The 21,748-nt window shown below is 36.2% G+C and overlaps 1 protein-coding gene across 2 annotated transcripts in view; it reads right to left on the bottom strand.

Moving 5' to 3' along the window:
• The window catches only part of ANKDD1B (ankyrin repeat and death domain containing 1B), a 1,083,940-nt gene that overhangs the window by 283,900 nt on the left and 778,292 nt on the right, over positions 1-21,748 (bottom strand). For both annotated transcript variants that reach the window (XM_044063959.1, XM_044063958.1), the window contains exon 12: positions 11,241-11,336. In XM_044063959.1, the coding sequence (XP_043919894.1) occupies positions 11,241-11,336 (96 nt within the window). The remainder of the gene's footprint in view (positions 1-11,240; positions 11,337-21,748) is intronic.

Here is a 21,748-nt window from a genome sequence, read left to right as displayed (position 1 = left end):
CCTGACTAATCTAAAGAATTACTATTCTCTGGTTACTTACTAAAGCAAGGTAAGATGAAGTGGGTGAGTGATTCTTTTTGTCAGGTTTCAAAAACAGACTGCCCTGACACTTCTGTCTCATCTAGTATTGAAACATCATTTCAATGCTGGATTACAAAATGACATCACATACATCTGGTCACGTGACTTCTGGTTCACACACTACTCACTTTACTAGAAACTGAACCAGAATCTATTACATATGTGTCATAAATACACACACACAGAGCTTTATCAAGATGTGTTATCACATCTGGAAGCTATGAAACCATTTCAAAAACTTCCACTATTCTAGGGTAGCAATTAGTTCACCCCTAAGGAAACTACAGTGGGATCTCTAGTCTTCATTTTCACAGACATTTTATCTCTGGCTTCAATCAGAACTGCATGATACAATCTTTATAGCCTAAACCAGGTAATTTAATTTCAGACTATTTTTCAAAGTTAGATGGACTGAGATTAACCTCTTCTCTTTCAGTATCCTCTGTTACAATATATTAATTTCAACAGTTACAATACAGTATAACATACAGATGCATTTCTTTTTTTTCAGCGGGACCCACTGTTGTTACATTTTTAATGCAAGCAGCTTTACAAATGGGTCTATATCCCTTTATTGAACAAACTAAACATTGAATACCTCTTCGTCGAACTTTTTCAGTCGAAACTTAATCCATCGAAAAATCACTTCAGTGAAGATTTACCCAGGGGAAAAATTGCTTGACCAACCTACCAACCATCACAAAAAACACATAATTTAAAACCCACCTAGGTAGGGGGCTGCTCCCCCCACATACCCCCTAACTAAATATACCAACTCTGAGATCGAACTATAATGGGGCAAAAGGCAAACTGCTAATGATGGCCGAATAGTTTTTGCTCTCTGAGTAAATCTTCACTGAAGTGATTATCTGATGGATTAAGTTTCAACAGATAAAGTTCAAAGAAGAGGTATTCAATTTTTACTGAATTAGACAAAATTATATAGACCCCTTTACAAATACATTTTCAGCACAAGCACCTGTACAAATCAGTTTGATATAAAATGACATACAATTCTTTACAAAACTCCAGCTAGCGATGCAGGCATATGTTACCCATCCACTGCCCTATTTTCTCTAGCATAGCTGACACTACCTCACATCATCACAGTGACAATAATTCTTAGATTCCTTAGTGCTTGCGGTGGGAAGATCTGTGTTTTTCTAGTCAGTGCTGTAGAATTAAATTCTGCTGTACTAACTACAAAAGTATTTCACTTTTATAACTGCTTTTATTTGCTTTTACATTACAATGCAGCACTGTTCTGAAATTATGCACCAATATATGACCATCATTCTCTTCCTCAATCTGTATTATTATGAGATTTTTTTTTCACTGAAGCACAAATGTCTTCTTGCATCACATTTTATTACTTCTCCCATTGTACTGCCCCCCCCCCAGTATTTGTTAAATTGTTGCATACCCACTCCTCAGCAAAATCATGCTCCTTGACTATGAGAAAGTAATACTTGCTTTCTAAGTTCTGCACAAGACTAAAAATCTAATCTCTGCCCTTTGCAAGTGAAGTACCACTGCTGAAGGTTATGGCTATCAGTAAGGTGATGGTAAGCCACATTATGTTCATGTTCCCCAAACTGAACTTGCACTCTGTATCCATCAACACTGTCACAGTGCTGCTTCTGTGCTATGCTTGTTCAGTTAGTTAATAGCTATGGTGACAGTGAAGTTCAATAAGTATGTCTAGGAGATTCATAGCTTGTCACTGCATTGTAATAAGTTTGACAATAGCTTTACTATGGGATATGGAACTCTACCAGACAAGGGAAGGATTGCAAAATAATTTATTTTGTGTTGTACAGTATAGCAAATAAGGCAATACATTTGCATGGGGCAGCATAAGGGAGGAAGCTGGAGAATCAACTTACCCTAGGTACCAAAAATTATACTGTTACTGAATAACTGTGAGCAACAAAGCTGGGTAAAGAGAACAACATATTTTAGCTGGAAATCACATTACAGCAAGTTCATAGGTTCATAAGTATATATTAGGCTAATGAACCCCAGGACACCTATAAGCCTAGCCATGCAACCCAACCCAACTGTGTCCCTATGTATCATGGGTGCTTATTAGGAGCGAGTATGTAAGTTAGTAAGTTTCTAGAGGTTACATGGGAGGGTATGTTAGTTTGGGCATTACTGTTTGCCTCTGTATATCAGAGATATAGGGCCAGACCTGGGGTGAATTTCTTGTTTTTCATCCCTTGGTCAAGTAGACACTTAAAAAGGGCTAGGGATGGACTCTGCTTCACAAGGATGGGAACCTCTTCCAGAGTATGGGGATCCACTGAGACATGTAGTTGTCTTGCCAACATGTCTTATTTATGTTAAAAGCAAAATTTAAATAATTGGATCTAGTGGTTCTGGTGCTGTTCATTTTGCGGATGTACAAAAGGTCCATCAGAGATGGATAGGAGGATACCTTACATGCTAGGTACAGATTGCCTCTTGGTAACTTCTAGGAGACAGAGTGCAGAGATCAGTATAGGACAATGTCTTTAAACCCTGGATTCTCTTGGTAAGGAACCTTTGTGGGCATTCCAACTATTGCACACGTCTGGTTAGTTACATACTTAAGGAGGCATTATACTCAGTGATGAGTCTGATAACACCTGAATAAAGTGGCACTATGACTTCTTTGCACCTGGATGCCATGCCCTTACACATAAGTTGGGCAACATAGAATAATTTTCTTACTACTTTGGCCACATGTTGGAAAAAGGCCAGATTACTGTCTGCATATGTTCACAGATCCCTGACTACCAGGACAACTCTTGGAGGCGGGGCATATCCTATGGAGTAATTAGCCTGGGTGGCAGTTTTCCCAAAAGGCACTATAATGCATTTTTTGGCATTGAATTTTACTCCAGGACTTTGGTACCAGTCATTTGTCTGTGTTAGATCCTCTTGTAAGATGTTTGTGCCATAGGAGTAATATACAATAGCTTCCAATTTGCAGTCATCTGTGAACTTGGTCAGCCAAAGGCCCATGATGTTAGCCTTTACCTCTGAGAAGCAGATGACAAATAGGAGTGGTCCCAGCATGGAGCCCTGAGATAACCTGCTGTTAATCAGTCTGTTAGTGGAGGTGGTCTCACCAATCCTGACCTTGTGGGTCCTGTCTGTGAGGCAGCTGAAAATCCAGTGAGTTACATAGGGGATTATGCTCAGTTTGGTGAGTTTGTCAACTATACCTGAGTGGGGTATTGTATCGAATGTTTTGCCAGGTTCAAGTAGAACATATGCACCGTCTTCCCCTCATACATTGCATTGGTGACCTTCTCAAAATGTCCACCAGGTTTAGTAGGCATGACCTTCTCTTGACAAAGCCAAAATGGGTTGGGTCCAGTGTCTGAAGCTTGCCTGTTGTCTTTGTTGATCAGACTAATAAGTCTGTAGTGTCTGAGGTCAGTTGATGGTCCATCCTTGAGAAGTGGGATAACTGTTGCAGTCTTCCATTTTCTTGGTACAAAGCCGGTCTTGAGGTTACAGTTGAAAAGTGACTCAAGTAGTCTTGATAGGTTATTTTTCAAGATATTTAGGAGGCATCCTGAGATGCTGTCAGTGCCCACTGAGGCTGTGTTTTTGGCCCTAGTGAGTGCCACCAGGACTTGCTTCCTGTTAATAGTCAAGGCATTTCATGGGGGGAGGCAGAGTTGGAGTAGAGGCTGACATATAAACTGAATTTGTCAACCAGCAAATTTGATGTGTTACTCTGCTCAGTGAAGGTGGCAACATTGACCTGTTTAGTTAATTAGAGAGCTCCTATCATTATGGGAGTTGTTCTTCCTGACTTTAGCCATGACCTTTTTCCTATTGTTATATGCCCTATTAAGTTTAGGAATCCACCAGTGTGGTTTGTTTTTAGAGTTTATTTTGGGCTTACTTCTAGCAGGTACAGTAGCCTCTATGCAGCCATTTATATGGTTATGCCGTGTCTCTATGAACAATTCCACATAGGTTGCTGTGTACTAGGGTTTGGAAAGGGCATTGAATTTTGACAAACTGTTGCTTAGCAGGATGTAGTTTGCTTTAGAATAGTTCCTATTTGTTAAATGGTTTGCTGGGGTTACCCACTTGATTTTTATTTCAGAGGAGGGAGCTTTGTGGTCCATAGTCACCAATGAGGACATGACACAGTGGATGGGGGTGCAGTTCTCTACCTTGTTGGTAAGTACCAGGTCCAGTATGCTTGATGGTGGGAATGCACACTTTCTTGTCAAAGTTATTTGTGTTAAGAAAGTCCAGGAATCATTGTGCATGAGAGTATGAAACAGTGTATGTTTCCCAGTCTATAGAAGTATAGTTAAAGGAAAACCCCACCTAGAACTAAACAAAATATGTTTTTTTCCACACTATCTTTGTTTCCTGACTTGTTTTAACACCTCAAAATCACTCTAGGTGCTTTATTTGTAATTTTAACCTGTTTTCCACAACATGGCTACCAGTGGGGCTTGATGTATCAATGTGATCTTGTTCTTCCTCAACCCTTTCTCTTTCCCATAATGCTTTGTATGACTCATGCCAGACATAAGGAAGTAACTTTGAATTCCCATACCATTGGTATATAATTTGATTTGTGTGAGTCACTATTATTTTCTTTACCTTCTGTAAAATGACTTCTTCTTTTCTGTCTCTCGTCACCTTCATTTATGTGTGGCTAAGACTTTGTTTTACATTATACTTAGAAGTTATTCAGCTACAGCCAGAAAAGTAACTAAATTGCAGGCCTTTCTTCAGGGTTCAGAATCATACCAGTACCTGTGATGTGGTGACTTATGTGGGTGTGTAACTTGGTGGATCCTGGCTCCAGATTACCAACTAACCATTATCTTCTCATTGTTCAGGCTGGTGAGTGGAACATCAGTGCATCATACAATAGAGTCACATATGACAAGAGTCCTGGGTAATGTGTTTGTTTGCCTTGTGGGCTTTGCTGTTGGGGCTCTAGGGGTATATGTGGTGTTTGGTGTTGCTTTTGGTGAGTGCTTTAGAGATTACTGAGGATAGGCATTGCCATTTACAGCCTTGGAAACTTCTAACCTAGGGGAGATGTGGCAATTTATGAGGGCAGTAACCAAGGTAAAGTTTGCCATAAGCTTAATATAGGCAGTACAATGGACTAACCTAGGAGCATAATTTTTTATGGACAGAATGAAGCTGCAAGATTGGCATTAATATAATTACTGGCAGTATGCTGAAGCAGTGCATTCAGTAGGCTTCTTAGGATCAGTGTATCTGCAATGACATAGGCAGCCTGACTGGCAGTGTTGTCTCATATACTTTAGCCAGTATGTCTGCAGTAACACTGCTCATTGTTTTATAGATGCATACTATCACTGTAACTATATTGGTGTGTGTCCCCTATTTTTGTGCATTTTGCACTGTGAAGTTCTTGTTTAAACTATGGATGCCCTGCTGTATACATTTCTTATGATCCACATACAGTTTCTGCAGAGTTGAATATGCTGCTCTGTTGTACAAGCTTCTACTTTAATAGCATTGAAGTGTTGGTATTAAGGCATTAGAGTCTGGAAGGCATTAGAGTCAAGAAACCAGTTATGATTATGGTAGAGAAGCTGCTACAAACCATATCTATTGCTGCTGGTGGAAAGGTAGCAGTAGCTAAACCCACTGTCTGTTCAAGGTGTGAACCTCCTTTCAAGCCTCTCAACAGTAATGACAACTTCTTCTCATAAATGGTGACCTTCAAAGGAATTGCCAGCTAGGAAGGCTGGGATCAATCCATCTGGGATCGCGTTTTAGCAGCGTATTTCATGAAGGAACCTCTCTGTGCATAACTTAACATTCCTAATTTAGACTGTAGTGATTTTGGCAAAGTAAGAAAAAGATTACTGGAAAGGGTTAGCCTCAATACAGAGAACAAAGTCCATAAGTTTCACAGATGGATTTTTTCCACATCTAAAATGGTGACCACAACTGTTTGAACTGAAACACGTTGTAAAGATTTGTTATACTCAGATGGTGTTAATAGCAAGGAAACTTTGTTAGAAATACTTGTAATAGACAAACAAAATAAAGCTTTACTAGCAACTGTTAGGAGGCGGGTGTGTCAAGTGGATCAACAAGATGTTTAAAGCTTCATGACTTTGGTAGAAAGAAAACTGTTATGAGACTGTGTTCAAAAGAATCATTTAATACATTAGTAGATAAAACTGCAAACAAGCTGAAAGGGACAATGACTTCTATTGAGTGCTTTAAGAGTGGATAGCAGGGGCTTACTGCCAAGTATCGTGGGGAAAATAAGCTGGACACTCCTATGCAAGACAGCAAGGATGTGAGAGTGAAGAGGAGATGGAATACAGGCTGGTTGAAACTACATTTTGTAATTGTACTACTGCAAAATGGATGACATGTCTACTAAAATTAGATGGACAAGAATATTGGGGACTGTTGGATTCTGGTATCCTGATTACCTTAGTAAAAATCCCAATACATTTGTAAAATAAGTCCCACTCTTTTAAATGCATTTTGGTTGCCTGTATTCACGGTGAGAGAAGGCACTACTCAATCACCGTGGTACAGATACAAACCAAGTCTGGATAAATCGTACAGCCAGTAGCCATGCTGCAGTATCTCACCCATGATGCAGTCATAAGGAAGGACTTCCCTTCTGTAAGAATCTGTGGAGAGAGTGGGAGGGGGATAGTTCTAAGGAACCCAGCCCAGCCTTTATTACAGAGGTTGATCCAAAAATGTTATCAATTTACAGGGCGCAGGTGTCCTAACCAACCAGAGAACAGTAATGACAACAGCCATGTGAAGCTCAGAGGCACAAGGGAAGGGTCAGGCAAGATTGAGGTATGAATAAACTTGTCCAGGGAGGGACAGAATATGTCTCCTTGCATGGCAGAGAATGCCAGTAAAATAGAGGAAGGTGAGTACTAAGGAAAGAGACAAGATGCTAGGAGCCGAGGAGTGGGAGAATGTCAGTTAAAGAATGTGAGGAATGCCAGAAAACAGCAGTGAGTGAGTGAGTTAAGTTACAAAAGAGGGTTAAGGAAAAGTAACCACTCTCAAAATGTGACAGATACTACAAGTCAGGGAGAAAATAGGGAGAATTACTTGGAGCTTTGGAGTGAGATACCCTTCTATAGGTAAGAATGGGTCACAGAGACCAGTATGCCTATTTTAATGGGGGAGGAGAAAGCACCTTTTACCTCTCAGGACACAACAAGTGAAACAGGTCTAATCTGTCCAGACTCCAAGTAAATTGCTTGAACTTTAGGAGGGCCAAGTGGAAGGATAAGAATCTGAGTTGGACCAGGATAAATGCATCCAGCATAGTGTAGGAGGGCCCCTCTGTTTAGCTGCCACCACCCTACCTATACTTGGAGTAGTAGAATGTTTTACTGTATAGAGTGGTAAATGAAGCAAAGGAAATTACAAGACAGTTGCCAGTACTAAAACGTTTAGAATGATAATCAATAGAATGGTCTATAGTCATGAATTAGGAAGGGTTATTTGGGCACAGACAAGAATAAAGTGGGGATCCTAGCCAGGTTCTGTTGGTCATGTATAATGAAAGAAATTTAAAACTCTTGGCAGCTGTCCTGAATGTCAGAAGACAGCCCTGAACATGGGATTTAAAAATCTAGTAATGCAAATGCCACTAGTTAAGGGTCATTTGAAAAAATTGTAATGGACATTGTGGGGCCATTGATTATGTCCAGCAGGAGACACCAGTGTATTTTGAAATTTTAGATTATGCCACTGAGTTTCCTCAGGCTATTCCACAGGACTATAATCCAAAATGAAAGTATGACCACCACAGCTGCAGGTTGAAATAATTTATTCAAAGCCAAATGTAAGTGCTTTCATACAAAACTTCATCAGATGATAATAAATACAGTGAGCTGACTCACTTATATACAGGTGCAGCTACTTAATTCACCTATTAAGAATCTTCAATTACAAGCACTCAATGAATCAATCTTCGTGTTTTTAACAAGGGTTTCAAAGGGACACTCATTCAAGCCAAAGCCTTTACCTGCTTGTAGGGTTAAAATCCAATTAAGTTCCTCATTTTCTGTTCTATTCTGAATACTACCACCCCTAGGACTCACATTGGACATAAGTAATACTATAAACTCAAATGAGTGCCCTTCCTTCTGGTTAATATGTTTATTCAGGACAGTAGTTGACATAATCTCTACATAATTAAACATGTATACCTAGTAAAAAGCACATTTATATAGTATAAAAATCATTAGAAATGTGTTAGTAAATAAAAACAAAATAAAAAGATAGTGACATTCCAGTATTTCAAAGAATGTCCCTTAAGAAAAGGTTTCAAGGAGATGGCCCCATTAAGACCTGGTGGTTTATCTGCTTGTAGCGTCAAAATCCATTTTTGTTCAACAGCCTCAGTAATATTCCTAACATTGCCACCTCTAATATTAGTATAACTGATCTCTATAGCCATGAATTTAAAATTATGGTCAGTACCAAAGAGTAGCACATGTTGTGCTAGTGCATTAATTTCCTTACAATTCCTTATGTTCCTATAATGTTCTAAAACTCTGTCTTTAAAAGGACGATTAGTCTTTTCAATGTAAAAAGCATGGCATATAGTACAAAAACAAAAATATACTAAATTAGTGGTCCAATAGTCTGCATACAAATCTAGGTTCTATTTTAAAGCCATTGTTGGTATGCTTATAGAGACCCCCCATTATAAATATATTTACATGCTGAGCAAGTTCTACATATATATATATATATATATATATATATATATAAATATATATATATATCTATATATATATAGATATATATATACACACACACACACCTTGTTTATTAGGTAGTCTACGCTCTGTATACATGTGCCCATGTTGGCACAGATGTCTCTTCAATGATTTGTTGTTCTTAAAAGTAAAGTGGGAAACCACATCTATGATACCTTTCAATTTTTCCATAGTGTTTAAAATATTCCAGTTCTTCTTAACTATGTTGCAAAAAGCATCAATATTGCTAGAAAAAGACACAGGGAACCTTAAATGTTGAGTTTTCTGCGCAATCTGTGTCACTATGGAATCAGTGACAACCACCCTCTTATTGAAATAAGGTTTATATTTATTTTCTCTTTCAGCCCATGCTGTTTCTATACAAGAGTCAATTCCATATTCCTTATAACCTCTTTTAAAAAATCAGATTTTAATTCATTCAGGGCTGTCTTTAATTGTTGGTTATCATTATGTAAACACAAAACTCGATAGCATTGTCCTTTCAAAACATTACGTGGGACATGCCTAGGATGTATACTTTCCCTGTGTAACAAATTGTTTTTACGGACTGGTTTTCTATATAAACTTGTGTTAATTTTACTTAAATTAGCCTTATTGATCATCACATCCAAAAAATCAATGCAGTTAGAAGAATATTTATAAGCGAATCTTAAGAAATTAGTAGAATTCCCCAAAAACGTTAGTATGTTTCATAAAACTGTGAACTTCATCAATAGAGTCCATGGTCTATAGACCTAAAAGCATGGTTATAACGTACAACATGATTGTATGAAAAATTAAAGATACATTTGTCAGGATTTGGGATCTAGTAGCTTGAGATGGGTTAGGCAAAAAAACTAGGATTACAACCTGGTTTATATTTAGGAGGGGCTTTAACATTAAGAACATGGTTGAGAGGAAGGGGCCAGTCACTGAAGTACCTATATGTGAAAAGACAGGTGCAAACAAGTGTTGCATGTGTAAGCAATGTATATGATAAATGATGGCAATTCTATAAATTTAAAAGGCCACGATACTATTAAAAACTATGGTTGTTATACATGTTATACAAAAGGTGTGGTTTATTTGACACAGTGCATTAAATGTGATACACAGAGGGTTGGTGTAATGGTTAAGGTGTGTTCCTCACATATACAAGGTGCAGGTTTTGATTCTTGGTAAGCATGGCTAGGCTTATAAAGATTCTCCTGGAGCATTAGCCTAGTAATCACTTATGAACCTATTTTATATAGAAAATAAAACAGAGTGTATTCTCCATGAACACATATATCGGCACATTTATGACATCAATAATAACAAGACAACTAATGCCTTATATAGGCATATTCATATATTCCCCAACCATAGTTTTTTGTTTAGTGTTATTGAAAAGGTAAGCCTCAAACCCAGGGGTGGTCCTTGGAAGGAGAAATTGGAATTGCATGAATTGAAATGGCAGATCAAGTTACAGGAGGATGGCCTTCCATGTTTAAACAATATAATTTCATTGAAAAGCTATCTGAAATCAGAGATTTGAATTTATGACTTTGGTTAATTAATAAGCATTAATATTGATCCTTGCATATGTATTTTGTGATTATGAAAGGTTTCATGTTTATGATCATTCCTATTTTAATCATATGCACATGTTTAATTAATGAAAATTAGTTTTTTTAATTTTTACTTTTAATTTTTATATTTACTGGTATAATTTTGATAGAAATTTGATTGATTTTAAATGGTTTGCATCAGTGATCGAATTATATTTTCATGTATTTATTGAATTGCATGTGGGTGTGGTCTTCGGTGGATTAATATGGTTGGTTGATTGTCACCATGTAACTATAACATAAGCATTTATTTGAATTCAGATAATATTTTAAGGGTTTGTTCTGAAGAAGTCTTGGTAAAACAAAGATAAACGCTCTAAACAAAATATTTTTGTTTCTGTGGTTCTTGTAACAAATCTGTGGAGATTATAAGTTTTATCTTTGTGAGGTATGAAAGCTGCTAAGCATCTCTCAGCACTACTAAGCATCAGTATCATGCTATGACATAACAGCAGCTAGTCCCTGTCATCACACAATAGCTGAGTGATGCTCAAACAGTTTTAGAAGCTGTAATACACTTTGCTGTCACATTATATGTGTGTTTCTGAATATTATACTCACCCTTTACCTTGTGGCCTAAGTCAAGACTGAAAAATGTTTATTGGACAGCCCACTTAACCAGTTAAGAAATGACAACTAAACTAAATAAGCAAGTGAATAATAACAATGCTGGTTTCACCACTAAAATATTTTGAAGACACCTGATGTAGCCAGTGTATAATAAATAATCAGTTTCAGTACAAAAATAAATTATTCAGTATCCAATGAAAATAGTACTGACCTCTTTCAATGCATTGTATCTTTCGGCTTTAATAATCATATCCACAATGTTAGTTTCACCACTCCTTGCTGCTACTCCAAGGGGAGTTTTACTTTGCTGAAAAAAAGATAATAATAATTCAGCAAATAGATGAGAATTGAAATTTGTGAATTACAGTCAACAGTCTGTAATAGTGTCCAGCAAAGAATCCATCATCTATTCATTTACAGTGCACATTCTCGTCAGATAACTGACCACAAAATGTTATCTTTGCACATTAACTGCATTATTCTGCATCTCTTAAATATGACCCACTTAGTACCTTGACAGTTTGTTTCTATGATTTTGAGTTAAAATGCATGATGGTGAGTTGCATTAAGTACCCATGGTACAATAAATTCTCAATTCTCTTAAAACTATCGGCATAATCTCTGAACAGATTATTTATTATTAAAGGAATTATACAACCCACTAACAACAGAAATATCTGATGTTAGCAGTTAAAATTTTTCCAGCTCTGTCTTACTCATCATTTTGAATAATGGTGGATTAGTGTCATTTAAAAATGAATGTCTGCATATGACTTCTGCTCTCCTGATTTTTTTCATATTTTGAAAAATGCAAGTTACAAAAAGCCGTGCTTCCAGGACTTTCCAAGCACTACTTGTTCTCTAGGGAATGGACTTCCATTTATTTATTTGTAAATATTTGTTTAATATGGTAGTGCATTGAACGATAATAACCAATTTCAGGCGCACCCTGAATGAAAGACAAAACATTTCACAAACAAAAAAGCAGAAATGTAAGCAATAACAGAGTAGTTCAGACTAGTTACACAGAAAAACATTAAACATCATACGTACATTCTGGTGAATATGCAGAAATGTAAGTAATTACAGAGTAGTTCAGAATAGTTACTTTGAAAAATGTACATTCTAGTGAACAAGTGGGTTAACCTTTAGTAATTTTGAGAAGAGAAGTGTGAAAAAGAGATAGGGATAGTGTATTAGGTGACATGTCCTGTGCTAATGCATGAGCACTAGGCTTGGATGAAGAACTGCTTCTTGAGTTGCATTCTTAATCTTAAGTAAGAGTTGATTTTCTTTAGGTCAGTTGGGAGAGCTACAACTCTTGCTAGTATGAGCATTCGAGGACAGTGCTGAAGAGCTCTAAAGGTTTTAGCAGCCAGAGCTAAGGCTGAGCTCGGCACCATGAGAAATATATCCATTTGGCTTGCACTCAATATTATGAGCAACAGACACATGCTTGTAACTGATCTTACTAGGGCTGAACAAGGGTTGACAGTTTACAGGTTGATATTGCTATGATGCTGTAATGATGACACCTTGTAGACTGTCAATAGCTTTGCTATCCCATACAAGATGGTCGTACTAGCAACAGCTGTAAATACTTACAATGTGCCGCAGAATGAATCTTGATGCACCGTGGCACAACTGCAACTATACTGAAACATGACAAGCTGAAGTTCAAATTGTTGCCTTTCTGTTTTATTAATTTAAGTGCTCTCATGGTGTAATTTTCCATTTTTGTTTGTACTCATTCTGTATATCTACCATATGTGAGACAGCACAATGGAAAGTTAATTTATTATTAATCTGTTTATTTTATTTATTCTTCTTGCACTTGCCAAACACAGAGCCTCCCTGCCACTTTTTATTCATTTGTTACTTTACTTTGGGGGCCATAGCCAATCACAAGATGGCTGCTACCAAGGCATTCATCAAGGAGTACTGCTTTGTAATGCCCTGTCTCAGCCAAACATCAGGGTTATTGTAAATCTTATAATAAACTGTTTCACTGCTTTGGGTTATGCTAACATAGTCTTTAATGAGAGTTCACTTCAGGGAAATAGAGGAAATCTTATTTGCAGGTTTAGCAATAAATATTTATTTATTTATTTTGCTAAAATCTTAGGAGGAATTTGCCTCTTATGGATTACTGTCATTTCAGAGTTTTGGACATTCCCATTAACTGCATGTAAAATAAGGAAATCTGCATAAGCTATTCTATATTGTTGTTTGAATAACTGACTCTACAAGCTTCATTTTGTGAGCCACTTCTTTCATTTGGTTTTCTATACCACAGATTTATTGAATATACTGTCTACAGAAAGCTGGCAACTCACTTATTAAAATACACCTGCAGTAGCTTTAAATGTAGTCCGTCTGAATTGGTCTACGTTCTTTCTGAGTTTCGACTAACAAATCTCATCATTTTCTTGACCATCTGAACTATAAGGATAGATGTATTAGAATACTAGCTTCTTTCTTATGCTTTCTTGCCAACAGAGGTATCCCTATTACCAATAACTTCATCTGAAAAGTGTTTTGATTCAGTCCTAGTTTGTTAGTTTTTGTGATTAATATCTAAGATACTAGAAAAATCTACTCAATACCAAAACTTGTAACATGGGAAGAAGAAAGGTTGCCAACAAGTAGGGTATGTGACTCCAAGTGGCTCTTTTAGGTCAAATATATGAGTACGATCCTGGAAAGTAGCACAATCAGTATGAAGTATAGTAGAGATGGGTAATGCCATGAGATAACTTACTAGGGGAAAGTATAAGAAATAAGATATAAGATGTCTTTAAAAGTTTAATTACTTAAAATGTCCAGGCACTGCACAAAACATTAAAAGAATGAAAACAATATTCAAACAAAATAATAATAACAATAAACAGCAAACCATGGTCTGGCAGTTGGAATAGATGATTAAATATATGAGCAATTAATGATTTGCTTCCTTAATTCAAAAATGTGATCCCGTCAGCCTTAATTTCACTACTAAACATCTTTGAGCAATGCACTTATCCATGAATTGCTCTGGAGTACTTAGGAAATCAGGCTAGGCTCCTCAATGGTTTTCTGGATTTTATGGCCAGTAACTCTCTATGAACCAGGTTGCAGTCCTGGGGAATTCCCTACTTCACCACTGGAAGGTCATTAACCACTCATAAGAGACAATCTCAGTGCTGTGTCCTCTTATTCCTGATTGATGTGGATCAAAGAGTCCACCATGAAAGTAAAGTTGAAATTACAAATGAATGAATATAAGATTTCCTGCAACCTTCCTTACAAAAAGGAATTTAGAGGTCAGGATATAATTTACCATATCATCTGGATCAAGTGATGTTTTTTCAAGGATCAGGTTATAGCATCCTTTTTAAATTAGATAAAACATTCGTATGACACATAAATGACTGCAGGATATAACAAATAACTGGGCCTAGGGACACAAGGTAGAATATTACAGCTGTTGACAGTTCTGGGTCCAATGAAAAATATGTAGGATGAACTGTTGAAATTATCCTCATGGTCCATTCATAGTTAATACCATTAAACTCAGAACAGTTAAAATCTGTAAGGACCAAGATAAGCCCATTGCAAAGTAACTGAAGAGGAGCACACCTGTTGAAGAAAATTTTATCAGCAAAAAAAGTATGTTGCCATCTCACATTCAGGCACTTTCAAAGCCTTCTCATTTAATGAAGAGGACAGATTACTCTGCTTCAGTGACATAGAAGAGCGTGGCAGGGTGCTTAGCCGTTGCAAAAAGTTCACTAGACACAAATATTGCCTTTTTACATATGAGTTTTGATTGGTAGACCATACTATGACCCAACAATTTAAGCCTGTCCTTTAGTAGACATGATCTTCATATACATTCCAAACTTCAACACTGTCTATGAATCTCACAAAATCTATGATTGTACCTACTTTCATAATTCACATGGGAGACAGGGTGTACACATATCATGGTAGTTTGAGAGAAAAAATAGATTGTAGCCATTTATAGGCCTGCACCTGCAATTTAGAATTATTTGTGCAGTAATGTACCAGAATATGATCCAGGACAAGATAATAAGTTACACCTAAAAAGTTACTCAGATATCTGGATCAACCACTATCAAGTAATGCAACCAAGCAGAACCCCAGAGTAAAATACAGCATGTGGTAGTCCAGCAAAGACCAAGGTTCTATCACCAGGTATGATGTAACCATTTCAAGTTGGAAAACCAAGTTAAAACATTGGCATCTTATATAGATAACAGAAGGAACAGCCTGAACAGTATTGAGTCCCTCCATCACATAAAAGAGCTCCACAATGAGATCAGCAATTTCATTATGTACCCAGATGTTAAAGTCATCCAAGATTAGTCAGTCTGTCTGGCTAGATAGAATGCAGACATATAAATCTGTGAACCTTTGCAGAAATTTACTGGTACTGTTTGGTAGATGGTAGATCAAAAAGTACCTACATGTTCCATCTCTAAGAAATCATTCAAAGGATTTGGTAGTACTGCCTGCAATCAGAATTGACTTAAATCTAATATGAAATATGAAATATGATGCTTACATCACTATCAGTATAACCTAACCTCATGGTCTACATAATGGAGAAACGTGGCATGATGTCAGGTATGTGGAAAAAGTTATATTCTGACTCAGTAATGTCTTTTTGCTATACAACTACAAAGTTTAACCTTCATCAGAGAGTCAGAAATCAGAGCCATTTTGATCTGAACTATCCTAGTTTTCATCAACAAATTAATAGGTTGATCCAGTTGAAAATAGAGTCTGTATATAAGATGATAGTAGTTCATCTCCTGGGGCATCAGAGCAAGACATAAAGACAGCTCTACCCCATACACAATTTTAATTAAGGGGATGATTAGTAAACCTTAATGGTATTTGTAATTTCTAATCAAAGGCCAAGGCTGGTCTCCTGCCTGATGACACTTAAGAATTAAATGCTTCTGATGTCTTCCAAGATGGCTGCACATTGAGTAACAGGTTAATTTCAGCTCTCCAGTGTGAAAAAAGAAACTCAGAAGAGAGAGCCAATAAATTGTATGTTGGATAAATTTCAGTAAATGGCTAGTAAGTGCACTACCTCTATGCCAGCAAAAGAAAAGAAATTCAGATAACCTGGAAGAAAATCAGTCACAAAAGATGAGGAAAAAACACTGACTGGGAAGAATTCTGCAGCTGTTCAGCCAAAAAGCAGTGCAAGCTCCAGTTTGGTGCAAGACCTGATTTCCAGTAACCTAGAGAAAAAATAAGTCAAAGTACTCAGAGCTGATTACAATAAATGAAACACTGAAGGAGTATATTAAATCAAATAACAAAAGGCTGGAAAAAATGAAAGAAGCTTTAAATAGATATTCAGGTGAGGTGATAAAACTGTGAAAATCAGAGCTTGAAATGAAGAAAAGGCTGCCTGAATATGAGACTGCTCAAGAAGAGATGTTTCAAAACATAATAGAATTAGAGGACAGAGCACACAGGAAAAACCTGATATTTTCTGCTGTACCAGAGTAGTGGGAAGGAACAGACTGTATTAATTTTATGAAAGCACAAATAAGCTTCTGGACTGGTATTCCACAGCGTAAGTTAATTGAAAGGGCATATAGTGTGTATACTCCAAACCTGGCCATGAGAAAGCAACATAGGCCTTTAATAGTAAAGATGCAATCATACCAGCAGAAGGAGTTGATTCTGACAAAACTGTGGCTAAAGGACAAAGTACTAAAAGTTGGAGGCAGTAGAATGTTTGCGAAAAATGATAACTCACTGTACATCAGGCAGAAGAGGAGTAAATGTATTCCACTAATCAGGGAATGTTGAGAAGCAGGTATGAGATTCAAGCTACTGTACCCAGCTATTTTCAGAATATTCTTTCCTGAAAGAACAAAATAATCTTTTGATGCAGAACATGCTAAGGAGGAAATACAAAAGTTTATCGACCAAAAAGTGAGCTATGAAACAGAAGGACATTCTACTTCTTGTTCTTCTGGTAATGAAGCACACAGAGAGACTGTGCCAGTGAAACCTTTTTACAATGTTTCAATGTAAAGTGCTTGAGAGACAGAAAAAAGCACAAGAGTTGACTAGAAGAACTGGGAGTACATTGGAAATGATGCAGAGACTGGATTTGGGAAATGGAGATCAGCAGGGATAAAACCAGCAACTTGGAAATGACAAACAAATGTGGGATTACAAACATTAATTGCATTTGTAAAACAAGACAAAACAAGAAAACATGGAGATATTAGACTTTTTTGACTTTGTTAAACTTGTAGGGGACTATATAGATATGCCCTACTTCATGTAATTTATGTTTGGAAGAACATTTAGGAGAGGGGAAGAGGGAGGACGGAGTTTAACAGTAGGTAAAACAAAATTCTGTTCTTAACAGTAGTATTTTTATAATGCAGGATAAAATCTGCATGCTATAAAGTAAAGCTTTCTTGGTTATTTTTGAGTGTAATGGGAATACTAAAGTAAGCAGGTGCCACTATTTTTCCTTCTTCTTTCTTTCTTTCTCCTTGCTCAATTTTAAGAAACATAGGCATTGCAATGTAAATAAAGAAGAAAAGTGTGGTCAAAACATAATGATACAAGAAAATTTCATGTGCTTTTTCTCACTCTGGCATAGGAGAATGACTAGATTAAGGCCCTTTGCTTAACATAGTAACAAGTTGTAAGAGAAAGCAAATAAATAAAAAAGAACATTGACTATAATAAAAAGTGTTTTCCCTAGCAAATAAATGAGTTATCGTAGAAGCAACTGTGTATATGGTTCTCATATCTCCATGGAGACAATCTGATAAAGAGCAATATAAACAGAATACTTCTTTCTTTCAATGTCCAGGAGATAGTGTTTTCTAAAAGTATTCAAGTGTTTTCCCAATCTGGGAGAGTAATAAAGATAAGACAAAATCAGAGAGCACTTAGTAGAAGCACATGCTGTACCCTGCGTCTTAGCATGAAGAACCTTCCATTTAGGTTAATCCAAGTTTGTGAGTGTGGCTGTCCGTCTGGGACAATTGTTCCTATTTGGAGGGTAAAACGTCAATATTTAAAGATGTACATTTTTTGTGTTACTATTAAGTTAATAGGCTTTAGGGATGCATTGAGGGTGTTTTTTTTGAGGGTGTTCAATAAAACAAAAAGTTTAGTAAGATGTGACACAGGCTCAAAGGATAAGACAAGAAACAACTGTATAAAATATCAATTTGCCAAACATTAGTGTATGCATGTAGCACAAAAGCTGGAACTAGGCATTTAACAAAAAATCTGTTACACATAAAAGGTGGGAAATAATAACTTTTTAACATAATGACAGTTTCTATATTATCTTTAAATGTAAATGGTCTCACAGATACATACAAAAAAGAAAGAGTACTGAACTATATTAAGAATGTAGAGTGGAAATAGTTATGCTACAGGAGACAAAGTTGGAAAGACCTGAGCATGTGAATTTGAAAAAGAAAGGTTTTCAGGATGGTTATTCAACAGAATATCTGGGACAAAGTTGAAGAGCAGTACTTATATTAATTGCAAGAGAAGTTCCAGTAGAAGTAGAATACGATACAAAAGATAATATTGGTAGATTTGTAGTACAAATATCTACTGGTAAGGGAGGAGGATTACACTGGCATGTATTTATATTCCACCAAAACTGCTATAATGGAGCTTAAGAAAATTCTGGGAAACATCATTTTCAGCAGGGAATATTACTTATAGGTGGGGACTGGAATTTGCTTTGCAGCAGTGAAGATGTATCTGGGGGGCCCAGAAAGGAAACTATAACAAAGGAGGGTAGATTTTTGAAGAAATATATGAAAATATTTGGCATGGAAGATGTGAATTCAGTAGTAGGAGTTCAGAGTTAATTTATATATTATTCCCCAACAGGCTAGACAGAACATATATTCCGCAGGAAAGTGAGCATTTAATTGAAGGTTTTGATATGCATCCAATAACTATTTCAGATCATGTATCAATAATAACAAAATAAAAATGCAAGGTAATGAAATAAAAATCTGTTGAAAAGAGAGGAATTTAAGGAATTGGTAGTGGAAATTATTTGTGTGTTATTAGAAAATATAGAAAGTGTGTCTAAAAATATAGCTAGAGAGTGGGACAAAAATAAAGTGGAGTTTAAAAATAGGGTGGGAATAAAGGAACTAGAGATGTGATTAAGAAGTAACAAGAATTATTTGGAGGGACTGACAAAGTTTAAGTGTTGCAGAATAGGGGGAATTTCACAGAACAAGAAGAGGAGCAATTATAGAATGCTAAGGGATTACCTTGATAATATGCATGAGTTTAGAAAGATTGCTGTTAAGCAACTGTTTTTTGATAATAACTCTACAGCATAAAAACTTTTAGCACAATGACTCAGGCAACAGAAAGTAGAAGGGGTTGTCAAGAAGCACAGGGAACCTATAACAATGAAGATAACAGTAGATCCTACAGAAGTACTAGAAATATTTCGGAAATTTTATGAAAATCTGTACAAAACAGAAACATGGAAATTATGAAAAGGTACAAATGGAAATGTCTATGGAATAATTAAATATGCCAATGTTAGAGGCAGATGAGGCTCAATTACTAACAGTTAGGATGGGAGGAGATGAGGGGTATTTCAGAGGTACACAGTTAAGGCTCCTATACATAACACAAGCAGGAAGTTATAATTCAAAGTGGAAGGGGATGATGTTGAAATGGGCGGAAGCTCAAAAAACAAGGAGAGACTGGGATTTTTGATGCAGATCCTTAAGCAGAATAACAATAGCCATACAGAATACTATATTCATAAAGTAGCAGGAAGTATTCTAAGAACTTAGCCAACATGAAAGGAGATTCTCCAATAGGAATGACTGCAATTATGGATACAGGCAACAGAGGGCTGGAATTTATTGTAGAAAACTTGTAAAAGACCCAAGGTATTGGGAGCAAATAATTATTTAGGGAAAAGTAAATAGAATGGGAAGAGGCTAAGAATTTATTTGGACTGCAGGCTAAAGATTGTGTTCCCTATCAAGGACTGACAACAAAGTATAAGCAAAGAGAAAGATAGGGGGATCCCAAGTAAAAGACCAAAACTGGTAAAGTCTTTAGTAGAGTCTAGAACAGAAGCCGTTCTTAAAAAAGCAATAATTAGCACAGCATAATAAATATTGCATGATAACTATAAGAATCAATCAGAAGACGTTAGAAAGGATTGGGAAGAGATACTGGATAAGCAATTCACAAAGAAACAATGGGTGGATATATGTATGTATCCCAAATGTGCAACAAAGTCTACAAGATTTAAGATCTTTGCTTGGAAATGGTTACATAGGTATTTTTATATGCCAAGTATCCAAAGAATTTTTCCTCAGGTAGCTAGCAAATGGTGGTGTGATGGGGAAGAAAGAGGTAATTGGGAACATGAGTTGGCAGACTTTAAAAGTTCTCTACAGGCTACTCTATCAGAAATACTGGGTGAGCAAACTGGTATAACTAAAGAAATGTTTTTTTTTTTGAGCTATAATACAGAATCAGAATTGCTTAGACATAGTAAGGCCTTGCTGAGTCTAATTATGGTGGTTACCAAAAAGCAATTACTAGAAAATGGAAATCAAAGTCTAAACCAAATATATTAGAAATAGTGAATATAGTAACAGAGATAAAACAACTAGAAATTGGATCTTTAGAAAATGGTAGGAGCAAATTACATAGAAAAAATAGGAATTGTGGGAACAATACATGCAGAGGAGGAATGAGGTTTAAAAGAAGACAATATTTGAATGAACTATGTAATGTTTGACTGACAGTGATTGGATAGATTATAAATGATGTATAATGTTTGCAACTAAAATTATGTTAATATGGTCTGTTTTCATTTATATAAATGTATGATTGCCTATGTCATAAGAGATAATTTAATAAAGAATTAATTTTTTTCTGTAGAATTTCACAACCATAGTTTGAATCTCAGTGTCAGTGAAAGGGTAAAGGTTTTACAGCTAGTGCCTTTTTTATGATTACAACAACAATAATAATAATAATAATTATATAAATCTCTATAAAGAAATTTAGCTGATTGCAAATGTTATGAAAAAACTGAGTAGCCTGAAAATATGATGCCTCTTCAAATCAAATTCTAGAAAAAGGTGAACTGATTAAATCATAAAGTAGGGCCAAATGTTAAACCAAAACTGACATAATGTGCAACAAAAGTGGGAGAAGTTAAATTAGCAAAATATAGATGAATTAACAAATGTTCAAATTAATAAGAAAAACTTACATTCAGAAGCAATAAAGTCAAAATCTAGGCAAGGCAGTGCATTCAGTTTGGAAGTGGATAAAGTGAAAACACAATTCTAGTAACTTCTTCAGCTAATTATGAGCAACTTTTCAAAGCTGCTAACAGCTGAGTCTCACTGTGACATATGCCAATTCTTCTGCATCACTTCCAAACTGTAGCTATGAGAATTGCAAGTATATTCAAAATATCCATCAAAATACAGACTGAACAGAGCAATCCACATCCTGAAAACTTCCATTGCAAGTGTCCCAGTCAAATTAATCTTATGGACTGAAACTGATGAAAAAATGTCTTTATTCTTATACATATCATTCTTTCAGTGCATTCTAATGTATATCTACTTTTGTTGTTGGACCACTTTTGCAACATACTTTCTAGTGTTGCTTGTTCAGGGTATTGTAGAATAT

This window comes from Protopterus annectens, chromosome 2.part2, assembly GCF_019279795.1.
Source record: "Protopterus annectens isolate FY-2018-M chromosome 2.part2, PAN1.0, whole genome shotgun sequence".
Lineage (NCBI taxonomy): Eukaryota > Metazoa > Chordata > Ceratodontiformes > Protopteridae > Protopterus > Protopterus annectens.
This window is presented reverse-complemented; position numbering and strand designations above follow the sequence as displayed.